Source organism: Rhodotorula graminis, assembly GCF_001329695.1.
Source record: "Rhodotorula graminis WP1 unplaced genomic scaffold RHOBAscaffold_16, whole genome shotgun sequence".
NCBI classification, from domain to species: domain Eukaryota; kingdom Fungi; phylum Basidiomycota; class Microbotryomycetes; order Sporidiobolales; family Sporidiobolaceae; genus Rhodotorula; species Rhodotorula graminis.
In genome coordinates, this window is record NW_017264943.1 from 202,469 (window position 1) to 219,381 (window position 16,913).

Genomic DNA, 16,913 nt, shown 5'->3' on the forward strand with positions numbered 1-16,913 from the left:
GACGTTCTTGTCGGTCAGGGACTGGACGTTGGCGAGTTTGAGGACCTCGAGGTTCTTGCAGCGCGCAAAGACGGACGTGAGGCCCTTGATCGTGACCGCGCACAGGCTGAGGTTGACAACCTTGAGGCGGTCCTCGCTCGTCTTGGACAGCGCAACCATGGCGGCGTCGCCGACCCTGGTGCACCCTTTGACGTTGAGGCGCTCGAGCGACGGGAGCTTGGCGAGGATGTTGGCCAGGTTCTTGTCGGTGAGCGACGCGTGCGAGCTCAGGTCGAGGTCGGCGAGGGCGGTGCACTGCGGGATGCGCGACAGGAGGACGCTCGGGGCGCTTGCGCTGCTGAGCGACAGCCGCGTCGTGCTCGGGTGGAAGAAGAGGGCCGAGACGGCGAGGACCGAGATGCCCGGGTCGCCCGGCGCGTCGAGGCTCCCGCGCGTCGTCTGCTCGATGACGAGGCGCAGGAGCCGGTTCGACACCTCGCTCGGGAGCGACTGGATGAACTCGCGCAGGTGCCGAGACTCGGCTGCTCGACCCGGGTCGCGGTTCGGGTTCCAGCCGATGTTGCCGCTCGAGGAGGACGACGCCGTGCCGTGCCCGCCGCCCGTGCCGCCGCTCTCGCGCCCGTGGAGCCGCATCGCCTCGTACAGCCCGCTTGCCGACGCCTCGAGCGCGATCTCGCGCAGCGACCGCACGCCGACTCGGTCCACTCGACGGGTCGACAGATACGACGCCCCGCCTCCAGCGTGCTCGGCGAGGAGCTGCGCCTGCGCGTGGCGCACCGAGAGGTCGGCGGTGGTGGCGGAGCCGATGTCGAGCGCGCGGCGGTACCGCTTGGAGGGGCGAGACGAGCTGGAGGTGCTGGTCCGCTTGGGCGGCATGGCGGGCGGCGCGAGGTGGCGAGCGTGGCCGAGGGGCTTGCGAGTGGCAGCTAGGTCGAGGGTACGTCGCGTTGGACGCAGACAAGTGCTGGCCAGGTAGAGAGCAGCTGGTTGGGAGTGAGTTGTTGATGAGAACGAGGAGGCGGTGCTGGTCCGAGTCCGCTCTCTGGCCAGCTCTCTTGCGCAGGGACTGCTCCCACAGAAAGCTCTTGTACTGTCTCACGGCCCGTGGCAGGCGCGCACAGCGAAAATCGCAGAGCTAGCCTCTCTGCTCGCCGTCCCGGTCGTCGACTCGCTCTCGCTCTCGAGCACGACAGGCTCTCTCGTTCCGACAAGCACGTCCAGCTCATCGACGAGTTGCACGGCTTCGCCCGCCGACGTCGCTGACCCTCGCTACCGCTCGAACGAGATGCCGTACCCTCCTCCCGGCTGTTCCTGCAGCTTGAAGTTGTCGGTCGACAGCCCGAACTTGCCTGCGCATTCACGAGTCCAGGTCAGGGGTCGAACGACGCACAGAAAGAGAACGAGTGGACGGACCGAGCACCATGTTGCCCAGGTCCTTCAGCTTGCCGACGACCTCGTCCTTCTCCTTGGCCTGCTGGTCCTCGATCTTCTTGGGCAGCCGCGCCTGCGCGACCTTGATCTGCTTCACGAGGATGGGCGAGTTGCCGGGAAGGCTGGCGAGCTTGTTAAAGTCTGCAGGCCGACGAGGGTAAGGGACAGGTCGGGAGCGCGAGAGAGGGAGAAGAGGGCGCACCTTCGAGAGAGGCGGTCAAGCTGCCCCAGCTTCCGATCGCCTCGTTGGCGAGCGCGCGCCGATGTATCGCCTTGGCGTAGTCGGCCTTGTCCTCGAGGGCTGCAGGATCACGCGGTGAGTGACGGTCGGCCCGGGGTTTTGAGCGAAGAGAGGGCGACGTACCGTCGTCGCACGCCGAGACGGCCTCCTTCCAGCGCTCCTGCGACGACGAGAAGCGTGTCAGCTTACGATGGGCTGAGAGAAAAGGCGGAAAGTGGACGCACAAGCTTGAGCAGGCACGCGGCGATGTTGGCGGAGAGGATGGCCCGCAGCTCGCTCAGCTCGTCGAGCTCTGCCTCCTCGTCCACCTCGCCCGCCCTTGCGACCGTCGCACCGGTACGCTCCTGCTTGCCCTCGTCCTCGCCCTCGGGCAGCGCCTTCTCCTTGCCCTTGACGCTGCGCCGCCGGACAGGGAGCTCGGCGAGACCCTCGCGGTACGTCTCGAGCGCGAACGACCAGCGGCTCTGGCCAAACTCGCCGTTACCACGGGTCTTGAGCGCCTGGGCGTGGTCGAGCAGATCCTGTGCAGTTGGGAGAGGCGGGAAAGGGAAGGGCGGGAGTGGACGAGGGTGAGCTTGGGAACTGGCGGTGTCCGGGACCCTCGGGGGTACATTGAAGGGATTTGGACGCACTCGGAGCTCTGACGGGGTCCACCAGCTGTCCTCCTCGTCGTCGTCGTCGTCAGATCCGTCATCGGCTGATGAGGTTGCGGGTTGCTCTGGCGGGGCCGGAACGACAGGTGCAGGTGAGGGCGGTGCTGGAGAAGGTGTACTGGGAGCTTGGTCGTCGTCGGAGAGCTCCTCGAAGCGGCTGGAGGGCGATGCGGGCATGGTGACCTCGGAGGTTGGCCGAGTCGGGGTGCGCCGACGAGGTGGTCGCAGCGGGGCGGGCTCAGGCGGGACTGCGCGGTCGCGGGTGCCGAGGGTCGATCTACAGCAAAGGCGGACAGGCTAGCTAGAGTGCTTCCGCGAGGCACGGCCGTCGAGCTGTGGTGCGACCTTCGACTCGCTCTTCGCGGGCTCGCCCTCCTCCTTCCACCGCAAACCCGCCCTCAGGGGTTACAGCCGGGCCGCTCGCTGGCTCCTAGTACCCGCAACCTGGCGCTGAGCGGCGCGCGTTGCCCTGCGTCCGCCGTCGCTCGCGCCGGCTTCAGAGATCCGCCGTCTGCTCTCCCCCGCTCTCACGGGCTCGTCGCCGCCGCACAGACTGCCCTGCCCGAGTCTGGCGGCCGACACGCTATTCTCGGTGCGAGAAGGTGAGCTGGACGAACCGTTCACGGTCGGCCGCTTCTCCTGCTCCTCCTCTGCGCCTTCCGCTTCCGGCGCCCGTCGACGGCCGCATCCTGTCGAATACGGGAAGAACGTCGACGCACGCCGTGCTCTGAGCGCTCGACTCTACCCAAACACGGCGCGAGACCTCGAGTGGGTGATCGACTCGCGGCGTCAAGGTGCGCGGCCGCACTGTCGCCCGTCGCCTTACGGCGCTCAGGGCCATTGCGCACGCCGACCCTCGTTCATGGGTCTTCTCTGACCGGCTCAGCTCGTCAGCCGGCTCTCCCTCCCTCCATCTTCGGGACCGCGACACCGGCGTCAGCTCGACTCGCACCTTTACCTCCTCCCTCTCTCCCTCGCTCCTGTCGCCGTCCTTCTCGCCCACCTCACCCGCCGTCCTTCGCCTTCGTCCCCCTCCCCCGACACAGACTGCTGGCCAGTCTTTCGCCCCTCGACCTCGACATCCCGCAAACCCGCCGCCCGACATGCCGTCCTCGTCCCTCGCCTCCCTCGCCGTCCTCGGCCTCCTCGCCCTCTCGCCTCTTATCACGGCCCGCCCGGCACCAACGGGCACTCAGCAAGCCAAGCGCTCCTTCCAAACGCCCTCGCTCGACCTGCCGCCGCCGCAGTACCTCGAGGACGCGGCCGTGAGGAGCGCCATCGCCAACATGGCGGCGGCCGCGCAGGCGTCGGCCGCCGTCAAGGCCCGCCGGTCGGGCCTCGACAACATTGTCGACGTCGACATCCAGAAGCGCGGCAACAAGGTCGACGGCGACTCGCTCCTCAAGCGCGCCGCGTGCGTCGACTCGACCGCCGACGACATGCTCATCTCGTCCCTCTTCCACTACGGCGGCGCCGGCACCGTCGTCGAGCTCTGCCCGGGCGCGACGATCAAGCTCACGAACCCGGTTCACTTTACGGCCGCCGACCAGGTCCTCACGACGCAGGGTGCGTCCCCTCTCCCGCTTTCGCGACGTGGCTCGGGCGAGATCTAACCCTTCTTTCCGAGTGCAGGCAGCCCGACCGGCGACACCCGTGCTACGCTCGTCGTCACGGGCCAGGACCAGGCGTGCGCCATCTTCGGCGCATGCCAAGGGTGCGACAACATCGTCGTCGAGTCGATCCAGGTGGCCGGGCAGCGCGACGTGCTCGGGTTCAACAACGGCCCTGCGCTCCTCGAGCTCGGCGGCGACAACGTCGGGCAGACGGTCAAGAACTGCAAGCTGTGGGAGCCTCGTGGCTGGTCCGCGCTCCACGGTATCGGTGAGTGCACGTTCCCCTCCTTCCTCCTTCTCTCGAGCATTCGCTCCTCTCCTCGTCGACCCACCCCTGACACTCTCTCTCTCCCGGTCACAGAGGGCAACGGCAACTCGTGCAACAGCATGCTCATCACGGGCAACCAAGTCGGCCCGTGCGGCCACTCGCCGACGAACGGCAAGCAGTTCAAGCGCGACGACCAAGTCTACGTGCCCGAGCAGTGGGCCGACGGCATCTCGATCGCGTGCAAGGGGTCTCGCGTCCAGGGCAACACGATCGTCGACGCGACCGACGGCGGCATCGTCATCTTTGGTGCGCCCGGGTCCGTCGTGAGCGGCAACACGATCATCGCTCGCCAGCGCCGTCCTCTCGGCGGCATCAACCTCGTCGACTACAGCCCGTTCTCGGGCTCGTTCGAGGGCACGGTCGTTGAGAACAACGTCATCTTGGCCGACACCAACATGATCAAGGCCGGCATCGCGCTCGGCGGCATGGTCTGGGGCAGCGACGTGCGTCCTCCTTTCCCTCCTCTCTCCTCCTGTCCCCTCCTCTTTCTTCTCGCTCTACGACTCGAACCGCATGCGACCGCACCGCTCGAGCTCGAGCACGAGCTGACCTTTCTCGACCTTCCCAACTGCAGAACCGCACCGCCGCACGGACCTGGGGCGGCATCGTGCGCAACAACGTCTTCAAGTCGGGCTCGGGCGGGTACTTTGGCTACGCCGTCGCCGTCGCCGGGCACCAGAAGGCCATGATCTCGGGCAACGACGCGTCGGGCGCCGCGTTCGGCGGCGGGCCGTCCGAGGCGTGTGTGCCCAACCCGATGGTGCCCGCGAGCCAGGCGTTCGTGTACGACCACTGGACGACGACGGGCTCGACGCTCCAGGACAACTTCCACAACGCGCCGCTCGTGTTCCTCATCTGCCAAGGTCCGGGCCCGGTCGTCGGCACGGGCGTCGCAAAGGCGCAGACGGGCATGATCACGGTCGGTCGGGGCGACCTCCTCGGCGTCGTCGCACCTGCGCCTGCTGCCGCCGCCCCGTCCTCGTCCGACGCAGCCGTCGCGTCGACCTCGGCCGCCGACGCAGCCTCGACCGCCGCCTCGACCTCGACCTCGACCGACCCGACGACGGCGACGAGCATGTCAGTCGACCAGTCGCCTCTCGCGCACCTTCGCGCCGTCCTCGAGCAGCTGGCTCATGCCCTCGTGCCGCGCAGGCTCGACGCCTCGTCGTCGACCACGACCAAGTCGACCCGGTCGTACACCAAGTACAAGCTCCACACGCACGCGCACAAGAGTCGCAGCAGCACATCGTCGGCGGCAGAGTCGACGGCTGCGGCCGAGCCCTCGGGCGCTGCGTCGCTGCGAAGCGTGCGTCCCTCTTTCTCTGTCTCCCTCTCTCGCACGGACCTCTCTTCTTTCTCGAGCCCGAGCCTGACTCGCTCTCCTCCCTCTCGCCCTGCAGACCTGGGGCCGCGTCATCGCCGCTCTTCCCTTTGCCCACAAGCCTCAAGCCTCGAAGCGGTCGCCCGTCGAGGCCGCCGCCGCCGCCGCCGACGCACCGACCGCCGTGGTCGCGCCCGGCTGGTCCAAGCCGACGCCGGTCGTCAACTTTGTCAACCCGTTCGACATCCTCGACAAGCACGAGCGTCTCGCATGAGCGAGCGTCGTCGGCTCGACGAGGCTCGAGCGCCGCTCGCCTTGCGCCAAACCTTGTCTTCTTCCCTTTCCCTCTCTCCTCGCGCGCGCCGGCGCACCCTCCCTGTAGCCCCCTCTCGCACACGCTGTAGCCTCCTGCCCCTCGTCTGTAGCATCCTCTAGGCCCGAACTGTATCTAGAAGCCGGTCTCTCCCTCCTGCGCGCCCTGGAAAGCTGAGCGAGCAGGTCTCGTTGAACCGACAGAGCGGAACAAAGCCTCTCTATCTCTCGGCGAACTGCGACATGGCGACCAGACGAGTTGCAGGGAGGGTATACGGAACGACAAGGGGCGAGAGGGTATCGAGAACGAGGTGTGCGGCGAGCAGTAACGACTATCGGCAAGGGTGAGGGTTGGCGCCTTGCGGTGAGGTTGCGCGCTCAGCCCCAGGCCTGCGTCGAGCTGTAGTTGACGATGAGGTGGCCCTCGGTGCCGAAACACTGCGTGCGCCACGAGGGGAGGAGGTCAGTCGGCGGTACGAGGAGATGGACGAGGGAGCGGGTCTGGGCACACCTTGAACAGGTTGGCGACCGTGTCGTCGGGTGCGGGCGAGAAGGACGAGTTGATGTAGAGGAACTGGATGCGCGAGGAGGGCAGTCAGTGACGGTGCGCGCTCTCGCTCCGGGAAAGGGAGGGGACGCACGAGCGAGTCTGCCGGTTTCCAGCCGAGCTCTTTGCGGAGAAAGGCGATGACGGTGCGAAACTGGTTGCTGGCCGTGATCTTGTAAAAGTTCTGCTTCATGATGGGCGCGTTGCCGGTTGCCTTGAAGCGGACAACGACTGCGAGGTGGGGCGGTCAGCTTAGGGAGGACGAGAGACAGAGGCGGGAAGAGGGCGCACCTTTTGTGAGGTCCTTCTGCTTGGTAGCGTCGAGTGCTTGCCTCGGCGAGAGCTTGCCGCCTTGTGCCGCTTGAGCGAGGTGGGGAGGAGGTGCGCCGAGTGCGGGTGATGGGCCCGGGGTGACGGCCGGGCTGAGCGCAGACATGGCTCGGCGGGCAAGTCGAAGGTGCTCGTCACGATGCACGGGTCGACTGGCTGGCTTGAGCGGGTTGTCGAGGCGAGGTGGTCGTGGTCGAAGGCGAGAGGGGAGAGACGACGGCTCTCCCTCATCAGCTCGCCCCGCATCGCTCGCGGGAGGCAGTGCAGCTCCGACTGCTCCTGCACTAGCTACGCCTACACCCACCGCCTCGAACCAGCTCGCACCGGCGTCGCGTGCGCTGCGCCCACCTCTCCCGCTCGACCTTCCCCCGCCTCAACCCTCGCGACCGACGACGACCTCTACCAAGGCGCACAAGGTGAGCACTGGGACCGAGAGCTCTCATCAGGCCTATCCAGCCTGCCCCAGAGCTGCCACTGACGGCGGCCCGTTCTCCTCTCGCAGACCTCCCGATCATGGCTCGTCTCGTCGAGCAGCAGGGCCTCGCTCCGCCAGACGACTACTCGGACGTATCGCACTCGGACGACTATGACGACGACTCGGACGAGGGCGAGTCGCAGTTGGACCACTCGGGCTACGCCGGCCACGGCTATCCAGAGTGGGACGAGGCCGTCGACCCAGATTCCGTGCGTCCCACCCTTCCCTCGCCTCTCTCGAGACCTCGACAAGCACGACACTGATACCCTTCCTCGTGCAGAACATGCGGCATGGGTTTGCCGAGGCCTACTCGAGCGAGGAGTACCTCCAGGTCCGCCTCTCCCTCACTCTCTCTTCCCCACCTTTGCCCGGCTCGAGGGCCCTCTCACTGACGCCAAACCCGCACACACAGGCCCTCGAGAAGAACTACTTCCTGTATTGGACCGACACCCGCCATGAGCGCGTCGGCCTGCCCAAACCTCCCTCGACCGACCCGGCCGACAACAAGATCGACTGGCGCAACCGCGACCGCATCCGCACCGCCGCCGCATGCCTCGTCGTCTGCCTGCGCATCGGCTACGACCCGCCCGACGTCATCAAGACGGACCCGTGCGCCAAACTCGAGTGCTGGGTCGACCCGTACGCGATCGCCAAGGACAAGGCCATGGAGCGCATCGGCAAGAACCTGCAGCAGCAGTTCGAGAACCTCGCCGCGACGCCCAAGACGCGGTACAAGCAGTACCTCGACCCGCCGATCGAGGACGCCAAAAAGTTCTGCACCGCGGCGCGCAAGACGGCAAAGAGCGAGCGCGTCCTGTTCCACTACAACGGCCACGGCGTCCCCAAGCCGACCCCGTCGGGCGAGCTGTGGCTCTTCAACCGCCAGTACACGCAGTACATCCCCGTCTCGCTCGCCGAGATCATTGCCTGGATCGGCTCGCCCGCCATCTACGTGTGGGACTGCTCGGCGGCGGGCAACATCGTGTCCAAGGTGCAAGAGTTCAGCAAGAAGCGCGACGACGAGCTGCAGCGCGAGGCGGCGGCGGCGGCGCAGCAGCAGCAGCAGCAGCAGCCGCCGCAGGGCGCGGTCGGGCCCGACGGCCAGCCGGTCAACCCGGGCCCGCAACTGCCCAACGTCCCGTTCCGCGACACGATCCAGCTCGGCGCCTGCCTCGCGCACGAGCAGCTCCCGATGAACCCGGACCTGCCGGCCGACCTGTTCACGTGTTGCCTCACGTCGCCGATCGAGATCGCCCTGCGGTTCTTCCTCCTGCGCAACCCGCTCAAGTCGAACCTCGACCTCGACATGCTCCTCAAGATCCCGGGCAAGCTCAACGACCGCCGCACGCCGCTCGGCGAGCTCAACTGGATCTTTACGGCCGTCACCGACACGATCGCGTGGAACTGCCTGCCGCGCGACCTGTTCCAGAAGTTGTTCCGCCACGACCTCGTCGTCGCGGCCCTCTTCCGCGGGTTCCTCCTCGCCGAGCGCATCATGCGTTTTTACGAGTGCACGCCCATCTCGGTCCCGGCGTTGCCGCACACGCACAACCACCCGTTGTGGGACAGCTGGGACCTCGCCGTCGACATGTGCCTCGCCCAGCTCCCGACCCTCCTCGAGCACGAGCAGCGGTGGCTCGACTCGCTCCCGCCGCAACCGCCGACCCTCCCCGACCAGCCGCCTCCGCCACTCCCTCCCCAACCGCCGTCGCCCTACGTCCACTCGACCTTCTTCGCCGAGCAGTTGACGGCGTTCGAGATCTGGCTCGAGCAGGGCACGGTCGCCAAGCGGCGACACCCGGAGCAGCTCCCCGTCGTCCTCCAGGTCCTCCTGTCGCAGGCGCACCGCCTCAAGGCCCTCATCCTCCTGTGCAAGTTCCTCGACCTCGGCCCGTGGGCCGTCAACGTCGCCCTGTCGATCGGCATCTTCGCCTACGTCCTGCGCCTCTTGCAGGCGCCCGCCGTCGAGCTCAAGCCGGTCCTCATCTACATCTGGGCCCGCATCCTCGCCGTGTACGAGGGCTGCAAGGAGGACCTCCTCAAGCAGGCGTACCCGAGCGCGCGAGGCGTCGACCAGGCGCCGTACACCTACTTCGTGTCGGTCCTGCACCCGTCGTCGACGAGCCAGTTGCCGCTCCCGAACGTGTCGGAGCACCGGGCCATGTGCGCCTTCATCCTCGCCGTGTGCTGCCGCGACTACAAGCCGGGCCAGGTCGCGTGCCTGCGCGTCAACGTGTTCGAGTCGTGCCTCGTCCACCTGCGCGACGACGACCCGCTCCTGCGCCAGTGGGCCATCCTCTGCATCGCGATGATGTGGGACGACTTCGAGGAGGCCAAGGGCATGGGCGTCAAGGCGCGCGTCCACGAGGTGTTCTGCAACCTGCTCCACGTCGACCCGGTGCCCGAGGTGCGCGCCGCCGTCATGTACGCCCTCGGGACGCTCCTCGGCACGACCGGGTCGAGCAACCCGTCCAAGCGGTTCGGCCGGTCGATCGCCTGCAGCGGGCCTGCGTCGGGCCTGTCGCCCGGCGAGCAGACCGACGTCGAGCTCGGCGTCGCCATGGCCACGCTCAAGTCGTCGTCGGACGGGAGCCCGCCCGTGCGGCGCGAGCTCATCGTCCTCCTGTCGTCGATCGTCAACGAGCACCAGGGCCACTTCGTCATCGCCGCGTACCGCGCCATCGTCGAGCGCGTCCACCAGGCCAACGCGGGCGAGGCGCCGACGAGCGGCATCGAGGAGCGCATCGCCGCCATCGCCGCGAGCCTGAACGCCGCCGCCGAGAGCAACGAGGGCCCGTCCAACCCGGCCTTCCAAGCCACCATGTTCAGCTGCATGTACCAGACCTTGACGCAGCTCACGGCCGACCCGCAGCTCGAGATCGCCGAGCCGGCGCAGCAGGTCGTCGACTACATCTTCGACCTCCTGTTCATGTCGCCTCTCGGTCCCGCCGCACGCGCCGTCCTCGCCTCGGCTCAGCCCGACGTCTCGCGCCCTCGCGTCCTGCCACCTCCTGCGCCAAGTGCGCTTCAGCACGACGCGACGCTCCTCCCGCACCCAGTGCGCGACGCCGGCAGCGGCGGCGGCGGCGGCGGTGGTGCCGGTCACGGCGGCGCCGGCGGGCTCAGGCCGCACCCGCCGAGGAGCAACGGCCACGTCACGCCGTCGGGCGCCGAGCGCTCGTCGTCGAGCGGCGGCGGCCTCGGCGGCACGCTCAAGCGCACGGCGACGGCCATGAAGAGCCTCGCGCACCTCGCGCTCGAGGGCGGCGGCGGCGCCCAGTCGCCTGCGCCGCTCTCGGCCGCACCGTCGCCGACGCCTGGCGGCAGCCCGGCGTCGCTGCGCACGGACGGCAAGCAGCTGTACGGCGCGAGCGAGGGCGGCGCCGGCTCGAGGACGCCGCAGCAGGACGGCGGCGGCGGCGGCGGCGGCGGCGGCACGGGCCCGACGACGAGCGGCGCCTCGTCTGCGTCGTTCGACTCGCTGCGGCACCTCCAGGCGCGAGTCGGTCGGCCGTCGTCGACGACCAAGGCCCGTCCCGCAGCGGCCCAGGTCGACGCGTCGCAGGTCGAGGGCATCATCGCGGCGCTCGTCGCGCAGGACGAAGAGCGGCTCAAGCGCCGACGAGCGGCGCCGAACGTCGCGACGGCGCACGACGAGGCGCCCGACCAGGTGTTCCCGCTCAAGGGCACCTTTTTCGACTTTGCGCTTGAGTACTACAAGGAGAGCCAGATGCGGGCGACCGAGGCCGACGAGCCGGGCAGCATGTTGCACAACGAGCGCGTGTGGCGGCGGCAGAGGAACGAGGCGGTCATCATCAAGACCCAGCCGATGAAGGTCCCAGCGTGTGCGTCCTCGCCCTCCCTCTCTCTCCCTCTCTCTTCCTCTCGACAAAGGACGAGAACCCTGACTCGCTCGTGCGCCTTCTGCAGGCCGGACACGGTGGGACGAGCAAGTCGGCTTCTTCGGCGGCGAGACGGTCCCGTCGCGCATCATGTTCCACCAGTTCGAGCCGCACCTCATCTCGGCCGACGACCGCGGCAACATCGCCGTCTATGAGTGGGAGAAAAACTCGCGCCTCAACTACTTCGCCAACGGGACGCCAAAGGGCGTGCCCATCACGACCTTGCGCTTCGTCAACGAGGACGACATCGCCCTGCTCATGACGGCGACCGGTGCGTCCTGCCTCTCTCTCTCTCGTGCCCTCTCCTCAAGCCGCCTCGACTGACGGTGCCCTGCCTGCAGCCGACGGCGACGTCCGCCTCTTCCGCTCGTACGAGTCGCCCGACGACGTCAAGCTCATCTCGTCGTTCCAGGGCATCTCGGAGGAGCTGCCCCGCAGCTCGAACCAGGCCGACGCCGGGCTCGTCGTCGAGTGGCAACAGGGGCGAGGGCAGCTCCTCATGGGCGGCAACGTCAAGTACATCCGCGTGTGGGACGCGACGCGAGAGCTCACGATCCAGGTGCGCCCTCTCCTCCTCTTTCTTCTTCTGCGTCCTGGCCGTCGAGCCCCGAACTCACTCTGCGTCCCGCACATCCTGCAGGACCTCCCGACCCGCGCCAACTCGTGCCTGACGTCGCTCACGTGCGACCAGGTGGCGGGCAACATCGTCGTCGCCGGGTTCGGCGACGGCGGCCTGCGCGTGTACGACCGGCGCCTCGCGCAGCGCGACAACATGGTGCGGCGGTACACGGGCGTGCACGACGCGTGGGTCCAGAACGTGCACATGCAGCGCGGCGGGAACCGCGAGCTCGCGACGGCCGAGTGCGTCCTCGTCCTCTCCCTCTCCTTCCCTCCTCTCTCTCTCTCTCGCGCCGCCCTGACGTCGGTTTTCGCGCCCCACAGCCTCGGCGGCCAGGTGTGCCTGTGGGACATCCGCTTGACCGAGCCGATCCAGACGCTGCAGGCGCACCAGGGCGGGCTCACCCAGATGACGGTCCACGAGCACGCGCCCATCTTTGCGACGTCCGTCCCCCTCTCTCTCTTCCTCTCGTCCGGCACCTCCCTGACGCTCTCGACGACGCGCAGGAGCTCGGCGTACAACGTCATCAAGCTGTGGAACATGAACGACCTGAGCGAGCCGTTCAGCAAGTTCCGCAACACCTGTCCGTCCTCTCTCTTTCGCACTCCCAGCGTTCTCGCCTGACCTCTCAAACGTCGACAGCCGGTCTTCTCAACACGAAGCAGTCGGACATGACGTTCCTCGCGTTCCACCCTCACCACATGGTGCTCGGCTGCGCGTCCAACGACGGCGCATCTCGACCGGGCTCGACCGACCAGGCCGGGCACGTCAACCTGTTCCAGATGAGCGGCCGACGCGACCTCCTCGACTCGTTCTCGAGCGCCATGTCCTTTGCGCCCTTTATCTAGTCCCCTTCCCTGTCCTCGTCCGTCGTCGTCGTCGTCGTCGTCCCAGCTGTCCCCCACCCTGCCGTTCTTGTACCGCACCCTGTGTAGACCCTCTCTCTTTCACCTCCCTTATTCCCCTCTCGAGCGTGCGTGCTGCGCCGCTCTCTGCAATAGTCTCGAGCTCGTTCATCTCGCGTGACTCGCATCGTCGTTGCACACGTCGTCCGGCTCATGCCTTGGCTCGCGACGCTGCCGCCTCCTTGCCCTCGCCCGCTCCCGTCGCCTGCTGCTGCTGCTGCACGGGCGCCTTCCACTCGTGGTCCCACAGCTGCGCGCCCGGCCGCTCGGTCGGGACCCTCATCTCGCGCGGGACGAGGCCCTCGAGCCTCGCGTTGGTCGCGCGCGCCTGGTCGACGTTCTGGAACTTGCGGCCCTCGGTCGCGGTGCGGTACAGGTGCGGGCTCGTGTCCTCGAGGAGCGACAGGGCCGAGCGCATGGCGGCGTACTTGCGCGCGAGTTCGGCCGTGTGGGCCTCGCGGCGGTGCCGCTGGTGGAGCTGCCACGCGCGCTGGATCGTGTCGTGCGCTTCGGCAGAGGGGATGACGCGGCGCAGGGCTTCGAGGCGCTCGGCCTCTGTCGGGTCGGACTCGAGGAGGGTCTGGTTCGAAGTCGAGGAGGAGGGGGAGATGAAGAGGAGGAGGGGAGGAGGGGAGGAGACAGGTCAGCTCGGTGCGTGCGGCAAGGGGGAGGGCAGAGAGAGGAGCGTGTGCGCACCTGCTTGATGGTCTCGATCTTGGAGTCGGAGCCGCCCTCGCCTGGTCGGCCTCGCGAAGTGACCTGGGCGGCCTTTTTGCGGCTGCCGGACCCGGCGGCCTGCTTGGTGGCGTAGGCGCGGACGGCGTGTTTGCACAGGGGCTGGGCGTGACGGGTGCAGCTCAGGGTGGAGCGGAGCATGGTGAGCGGTGGTGAACTTGAGGAAGGACGGCGAGGAGGAGGAGATGAACTCTCTCGCCCGGGCGACAACCGGCGGCACCTCTTGCAGGGACTCGGGCACGGCGAATGCTCTCAGAAAGTCCTCAGCAACAGCCCGAGAGGCCTGCGTCCAGCCTCCAGAGAGCGACACTGGCTCGCCGACCTCGCTCACCTCGTCGACACTGGTTTCCGGCGTTGCTCGCTCAGTACTTGTCGTGGACGCGATTTCTCTCGTGTGTATGCCTCCGACGAGGTGCTCTATCGATGCCGCGGAACAGCTGTGCCCGTGTCGCGGGGTGGTCGACACGAGCCTCTCGGCGCGGGCGGCGAGTGGCCGACCAAGGCGAGTCGGCCGCCTCGTTTCGCCTCTCTTCTTCCTTCCCGCCACTCGCCCCGCGCTCAAACTGTCTCACCGCATCAAGCACCACCACAGCGACCGCCTCGACCCGTCTACTACCCGCCTCGACTTGTCCCCGCCCGCCAAAGTCGCCCAAAGCCCTCCGCGGACTCGCCGGCCCTCTCCTGTCCCGCTCTCCGCTCCCCGACCGACACCCGCACGACCTCGTCCCTCAGCACACACAATGGCCAAGACGACCACCAAGAAGAAGTGTGCGTCCTCTCTCTCTCTCGTCGTCAGCGAGGTGCGGCAGGAGAGACTCTCGTCCACTCGACGAGTTGCCCTCAGCCTGGCTTGTCCTTGACGGACCCGTTTGAACCCCTGGCCCTCGCACAGCCTCGCCCAAGGCGTCCGACTCGGGCAGCAAGAAGAAGAAGTCGGGCTCGGGCGGGCAGCCAAAGCGCGCGCTGAGCGACTATCAGAAGGTGCGCCCGCTCGCTCTCTTTCTCTCGGCCAGCGACGACGGCCTGCGAGCACCTCACTGACTGTCACTCGTCCCTATCCCTCCCACTCGCGCACTCGCTACAGTTCTACTCGGTGCGTCGGCCAGTCCTCGAACGAGCGCCTCGAGCGTGCGCACCCTGACCCCCTCGCCCTCTTTTCCCCCTCCCTCCCGACCCGTCCTCGCGCGCCACGTCTGCAGGAGACGATCGCCGATCTCAAGGAGAACGAGCCCGACATGGACGGCCAGCAGCGTCGCAAGGAGGCGTCGCGTCTCTGGGCTGTGCGTCTCCCCCTTTCCCTCTCTCCTGGGCCCTCTCGCCTCGACCTCGCCGAGCGGCACTGACCCTGTCGCACCCGCCGCGCAGGAGCACAAGGAAAACCACAAGGAGAACTAGCCGCCTCGTCGTCCTCGCCGCCTGGCCGGGCTCGTCTCGCGCGCACGGGCCCTCGGACCAAAAACCCCGGTGCGCCGCCGTTTTCTCCTCATGTCCTGTCTCTCTCTCTCGCCGCCACAAGACCTGACCTTTTCGTCGTCCTCGTCGCAGCACACGTACCCTTTCCCCCCTTCCTTCTCAGCCCCATCTTCTGCTTGTCGCCGCCCCGAATCGTCCCGCTTCGTCCCCCCCTCCTCGCCGTGAGTTTTGCCGGCCCCTCGCCTCTTCTTTTCTCTCTCTAGCACTCGTCAGTAGCTTTCGTCGTCGCGAAGGAACTATCGCCGGTTGCTCCTTCTCCTGCAAGTGCGTCCCGGGAGAGAGGAGGGAGCGAAAGTCCAGTTCTCAAGAGCTCTGTCGTCCTGTCGCTTTCTCGACCAGCTCTCGTCGTCGCCGCGCTCTGCGAGAACAGCAAAAAGCTCGTACAGAGTTGCACACGTCGGCGACAGTCACCCCCTCTCGCCCTCGCCCCCCTCTCTCGCCGCTCAGCCCTTCTTGGCAAACGTCACCTTGATCTTGTTGGGCTCTCCGTCTCCGGCCGACCCGAACGCCGAGTTGTGCAGCGCGTCGCGCGCGACGGCCGACGAGGGCTCGTCGTCGAACTCGACAAAGGCGATCGTGCGCCGCCCGGGGATGGTGCGCACCTCGACGAGGTTTGGGTACCTGCGCGTGCGCGTGGAGGCGCCGAGGTGAGCTCGCTGCGACAGAGAGAGGGCGAGGACAACAGAGAGGAGGACGCACGGGCGGAAGAGGGCCTCGAGCTTGTCCTTGGTCGTGTCGTCGGGCAAGTTCTGGACAAACAGGATCTTGTTGGGCGGCAGGTACTCGTCGGGCATCTGGACGACGCGCCGCGGTGCGCTCGCGGCGGCGGCGACGGGCGCGACGCCCGTCTCGGCAGCTGCGGGTGGGCGAGGTCCGGGTGAGTGAGGCTGACGGGGCGGGGAGAGGGAGAGAGGGCGAGGGCGCACCTTGCTTTGCTGCGGCTCGCTGCGCGAGTTTCTTCCGCCGTGCCGGGTCGTTCCTCCGAGACTCCCCTGCGCGTGGGCGAGATGGAGGAGAGTTAGTGGGCGAGGGAGAGGGACGGAAAGGGGGTGCGACGACGCACTCTTGCGCTCGAGCCGCTCCTGCTTGTGGTCGTCCATGGCCTCGGGCTTGCGCTTCTGCACGAGCGCGTCCGACTCTGTTCGGGCAAACGCGAGTTGCTGTGGGTGCACGAGGCGCAGAAGGAGGAGGAGGAGGGTCAGGCTTGTCCGGCTCTCGATCGTCCGAGTCGCGCAAGGCAGAGAGAGGGGGCGACGCACCATGGCCCTGCCGTACAGCGGGAACTTTTGCACCTCGTAGACGGCTTTTGCGGCGGCGTGCTTCGAGTCGAGCGTGACAAAGGCCTGGCCGCGCATGCGGACGTTCGAGTGGGCCGTGACGCCGAGGACGCGGCCGTACTCGCGGAAGAGGACCTTGAGCGACTCCTTCATGACTGTGTGGGTGGGACCGCGGTCAGTGCTGCGGGGCTGGAGGACGAGGTGGAGAGAGAGAGGGACGGACTCGGGAGCTTGATCTTCTCGTTGAGGTTGTTGATGTAGAGGACCTCGGTCGCGCCTTCGGGTAGGGGCTCGTCTTCAGGCTTGTGGTCGTCGTTGGCTTGGGGAGCAGCGGGCATGCTGGCGTCGCCGTCTTGGTCGGTTGGCGCGGCTGGCGGAGGGGGAGCGGGGGAGGTTGAGGGCCCGGCCTCGGGAGCTGCGGGCGGTGCGGGTGCGGGTGCTGCGTCTGCCATGAGGTGCAGGATGGACTCGAGCAGCTGGGCTCGGTGCTTGCAGGCGTGAGAGAGGAGCGAGAGAGCGAGTCGCTCGCTCTCCGCGACCAAGTCCATCTCGACCTCGCCTCGACCACGACCGCCTCGCCTCGGGCGGGCTCCCTTGCAGCTGTTCCCGACTCGGCGCAACCGCACGACTACGACAGCCCGACTCGAACTGGCGCCAGAGGTGGACGACACTCCTTTCCTGCTCCCCGATCTCGCACCGCCCTCTAGCTCGCCCGCAACTGCGCCGACCCAGGCCGTTCAGCCGCACACCT

At 67.7% G+C, this 16,913-nt stretch overlaps 8 protein-coding genes across 8 annotated transcripts in view; 3 read left to right on the forward strand and 5 right to left on the reverse strand.

The window, feature by feature from the left end:
• Positions 1–174, reverse strand: part of RHOBADRAFT_56015 (uncharacterized protein) — a gene marked incomplete at its 3' end in the record, with an annotated part of 1,386 nt that extends 1,212 nt beyond the window's left edge. Inside the window, exon 1 of the mRNA XM_018418136.1 lies at positions 1–174. Coding sequence (XP_018268242.1) covers positions 1–159 — 159 coding nt within the window. The 5' untranslated portion in view covers positions 160–174.
• Positions 175–1,215: 1,041 nt separating this feature from the next.
• On the reverse strand, positions 1,216–2,679 carry RHOBADRAFT_66955 (uncharacterized protein). The gene is made up of 6 exons (XM_018419132.1): positions 2,305–2,679; positions 1,897–2,193; positions 1,796–1,832; positions 1,634–1,732; positions 1,414–1,572; positions 1,216–1,349 (listed from the first exon to the last, which is right to left on the reverse strand). Exons 1-6 carry the CDS (start codon positions 2,500–2,502, stop codon positions 1,270–1,272), a joined length of 870 nt encoding a protein of 289 aa, XP_018268243.1. The 5' UTR covers positions 2,503–2,679; the 3' UTR covers positions 1,216–1,269.
• A 749-nt stretch (positions 2,680–3,428) lies between these two features.
• RHOBADRAFT_56018 (uncharacterized protein) lies at positions 3,429–6,056 on the forward strand (the record flags this gene model as incomplete). The annotated part of the gene is made up of 5 exons (XM_018418137.1): positions 3,429–3,891; positions 3,958–4,206; positions 4,300–4,709; positions 4,841–5,572; positions 5,667–6,056. The coding sequence occupies 5 exons, from the start codon at positions 3,429–3,431 to the stop codon at positions 5,859–5,861; spliced, it is 2,049 nt and encodes a 682-aa protein (XP_018268244.1). The 3' UTR covers positions 5,862–6,056.
• Positions 6,057–6,139: 83 nt separating this feature from the next.
• Positions 6,140–6,950, reverse strand: RHOBADRAFT_56019 (uncharacterized protein). Its single transcript, XM_018418138.1, has 4 exons — positions 6,738–6,950; positions 6,541–6,677; positions 6,411–6,473; positions 6,140–6,337 (listed from the first exon to the last, which is right to left on the reverse strand). Exons 1-4 carry the CDS (start codon positions 6,880–6,882, stop codon positions 6,278–6,280), a joined length of 405 nt encoding a protein of 134 aa, XP_018268245.1. The 5' UTR covers positions 6,883–6,950; the 3' UTR covers positions 6,140–6,277.
• A 584-nt stretch (positions 6,951–7,534) lies between these two features.
• On the forward strand, positions 7,535–12,797 carry RHOBADRAFT_39637 (uncharacterized protein; the record flags this gene model as incomplete). Its single annotated transcript, XM_018413639.1, has 12 exons — positions 7,535–7,582; positions 7,664–8,338; positions 8,411–9,708; positions 9,754–10,234; positions 10,469–10,801; positions 10,910–11,096; positions 11,182–11,424; positions 11,495–11,712; positions 11,794–12,014; positions 12,096–12,215; positions 12,279–12,355; positions 12,415–12,797. The coding sequence occupies 12 exons, from the start codon at positions 7,535–7,537 to the stop codon at positions 12,618–12,620; spliced, it is 4,107 nt and encodes a 1,368-aa protein (XP_018268246.1). The 3' UTR covers positions 12,621–12,797.
• RHOBADRAFT_56021 (uncharacterized protein) lies at positions 12,792–13,553 on the reverse strand (the record flags this gene model as incomplete). The annotated part of the gene is made up of 2 exons (XM_018418139.1): positions 12,792–13,257; positions 13,374–13,553. The coding sequence occupies 2 exons, from the start codon at positions 13,551–13,553 to the stop codon at positions 12,829–12,831; spliced, it is 609 nt and encodes a 202-aa protein (XP_018268247.1). The 3' UTR covers positions 12,792–12,828.
• A 599-nt stretch (positions 13,554–14,152) lies between these two features.
• RHOBADRAFT_47044 (uncharacterized protein) lies at positions 14,153–14,807 on the forward strand (the record flags this gene model as incomplete). Its single annotated transcript, XM_018414918.1, has 5 exons — positions 14,153–14,180; positions 14,305–14,393; positions 14,497–14,505; positions 14,612–14,692; positions 14,778–14,807. 5 exons carry the CDS (start codon positions 14,153–14,155, stop codon positions 14,805–14,807), a joined length of 237 nt encoding a protein of 78 aa, XP_018268248.1.
• A 521-nt stretch (positions 14,808–15,328) lies between these two features.
• Positions 15,329–16,500, reverse strand: RHOBADRAFT_18444 (uncharacterized protein; the record flags this gene model as incomplete). Its single annotated transcript, XM_018412430.1, has 6 exons — positions 15,329–15,506; positions 15,585–15,701; positions 15,778–15,877; positions 15,949–16,045; positions 16,145–16,317; positions 16,386–16,500. 6 exons carry the CDS (start codon positions 16,498–16,500, stop codon positions 15,329–15,331), a joined length of 780 nt encoding a protein of 259 aa, XP_018268249.1.
• Positions 16,501–16,913: the final 413 nt, after the last annotated feature.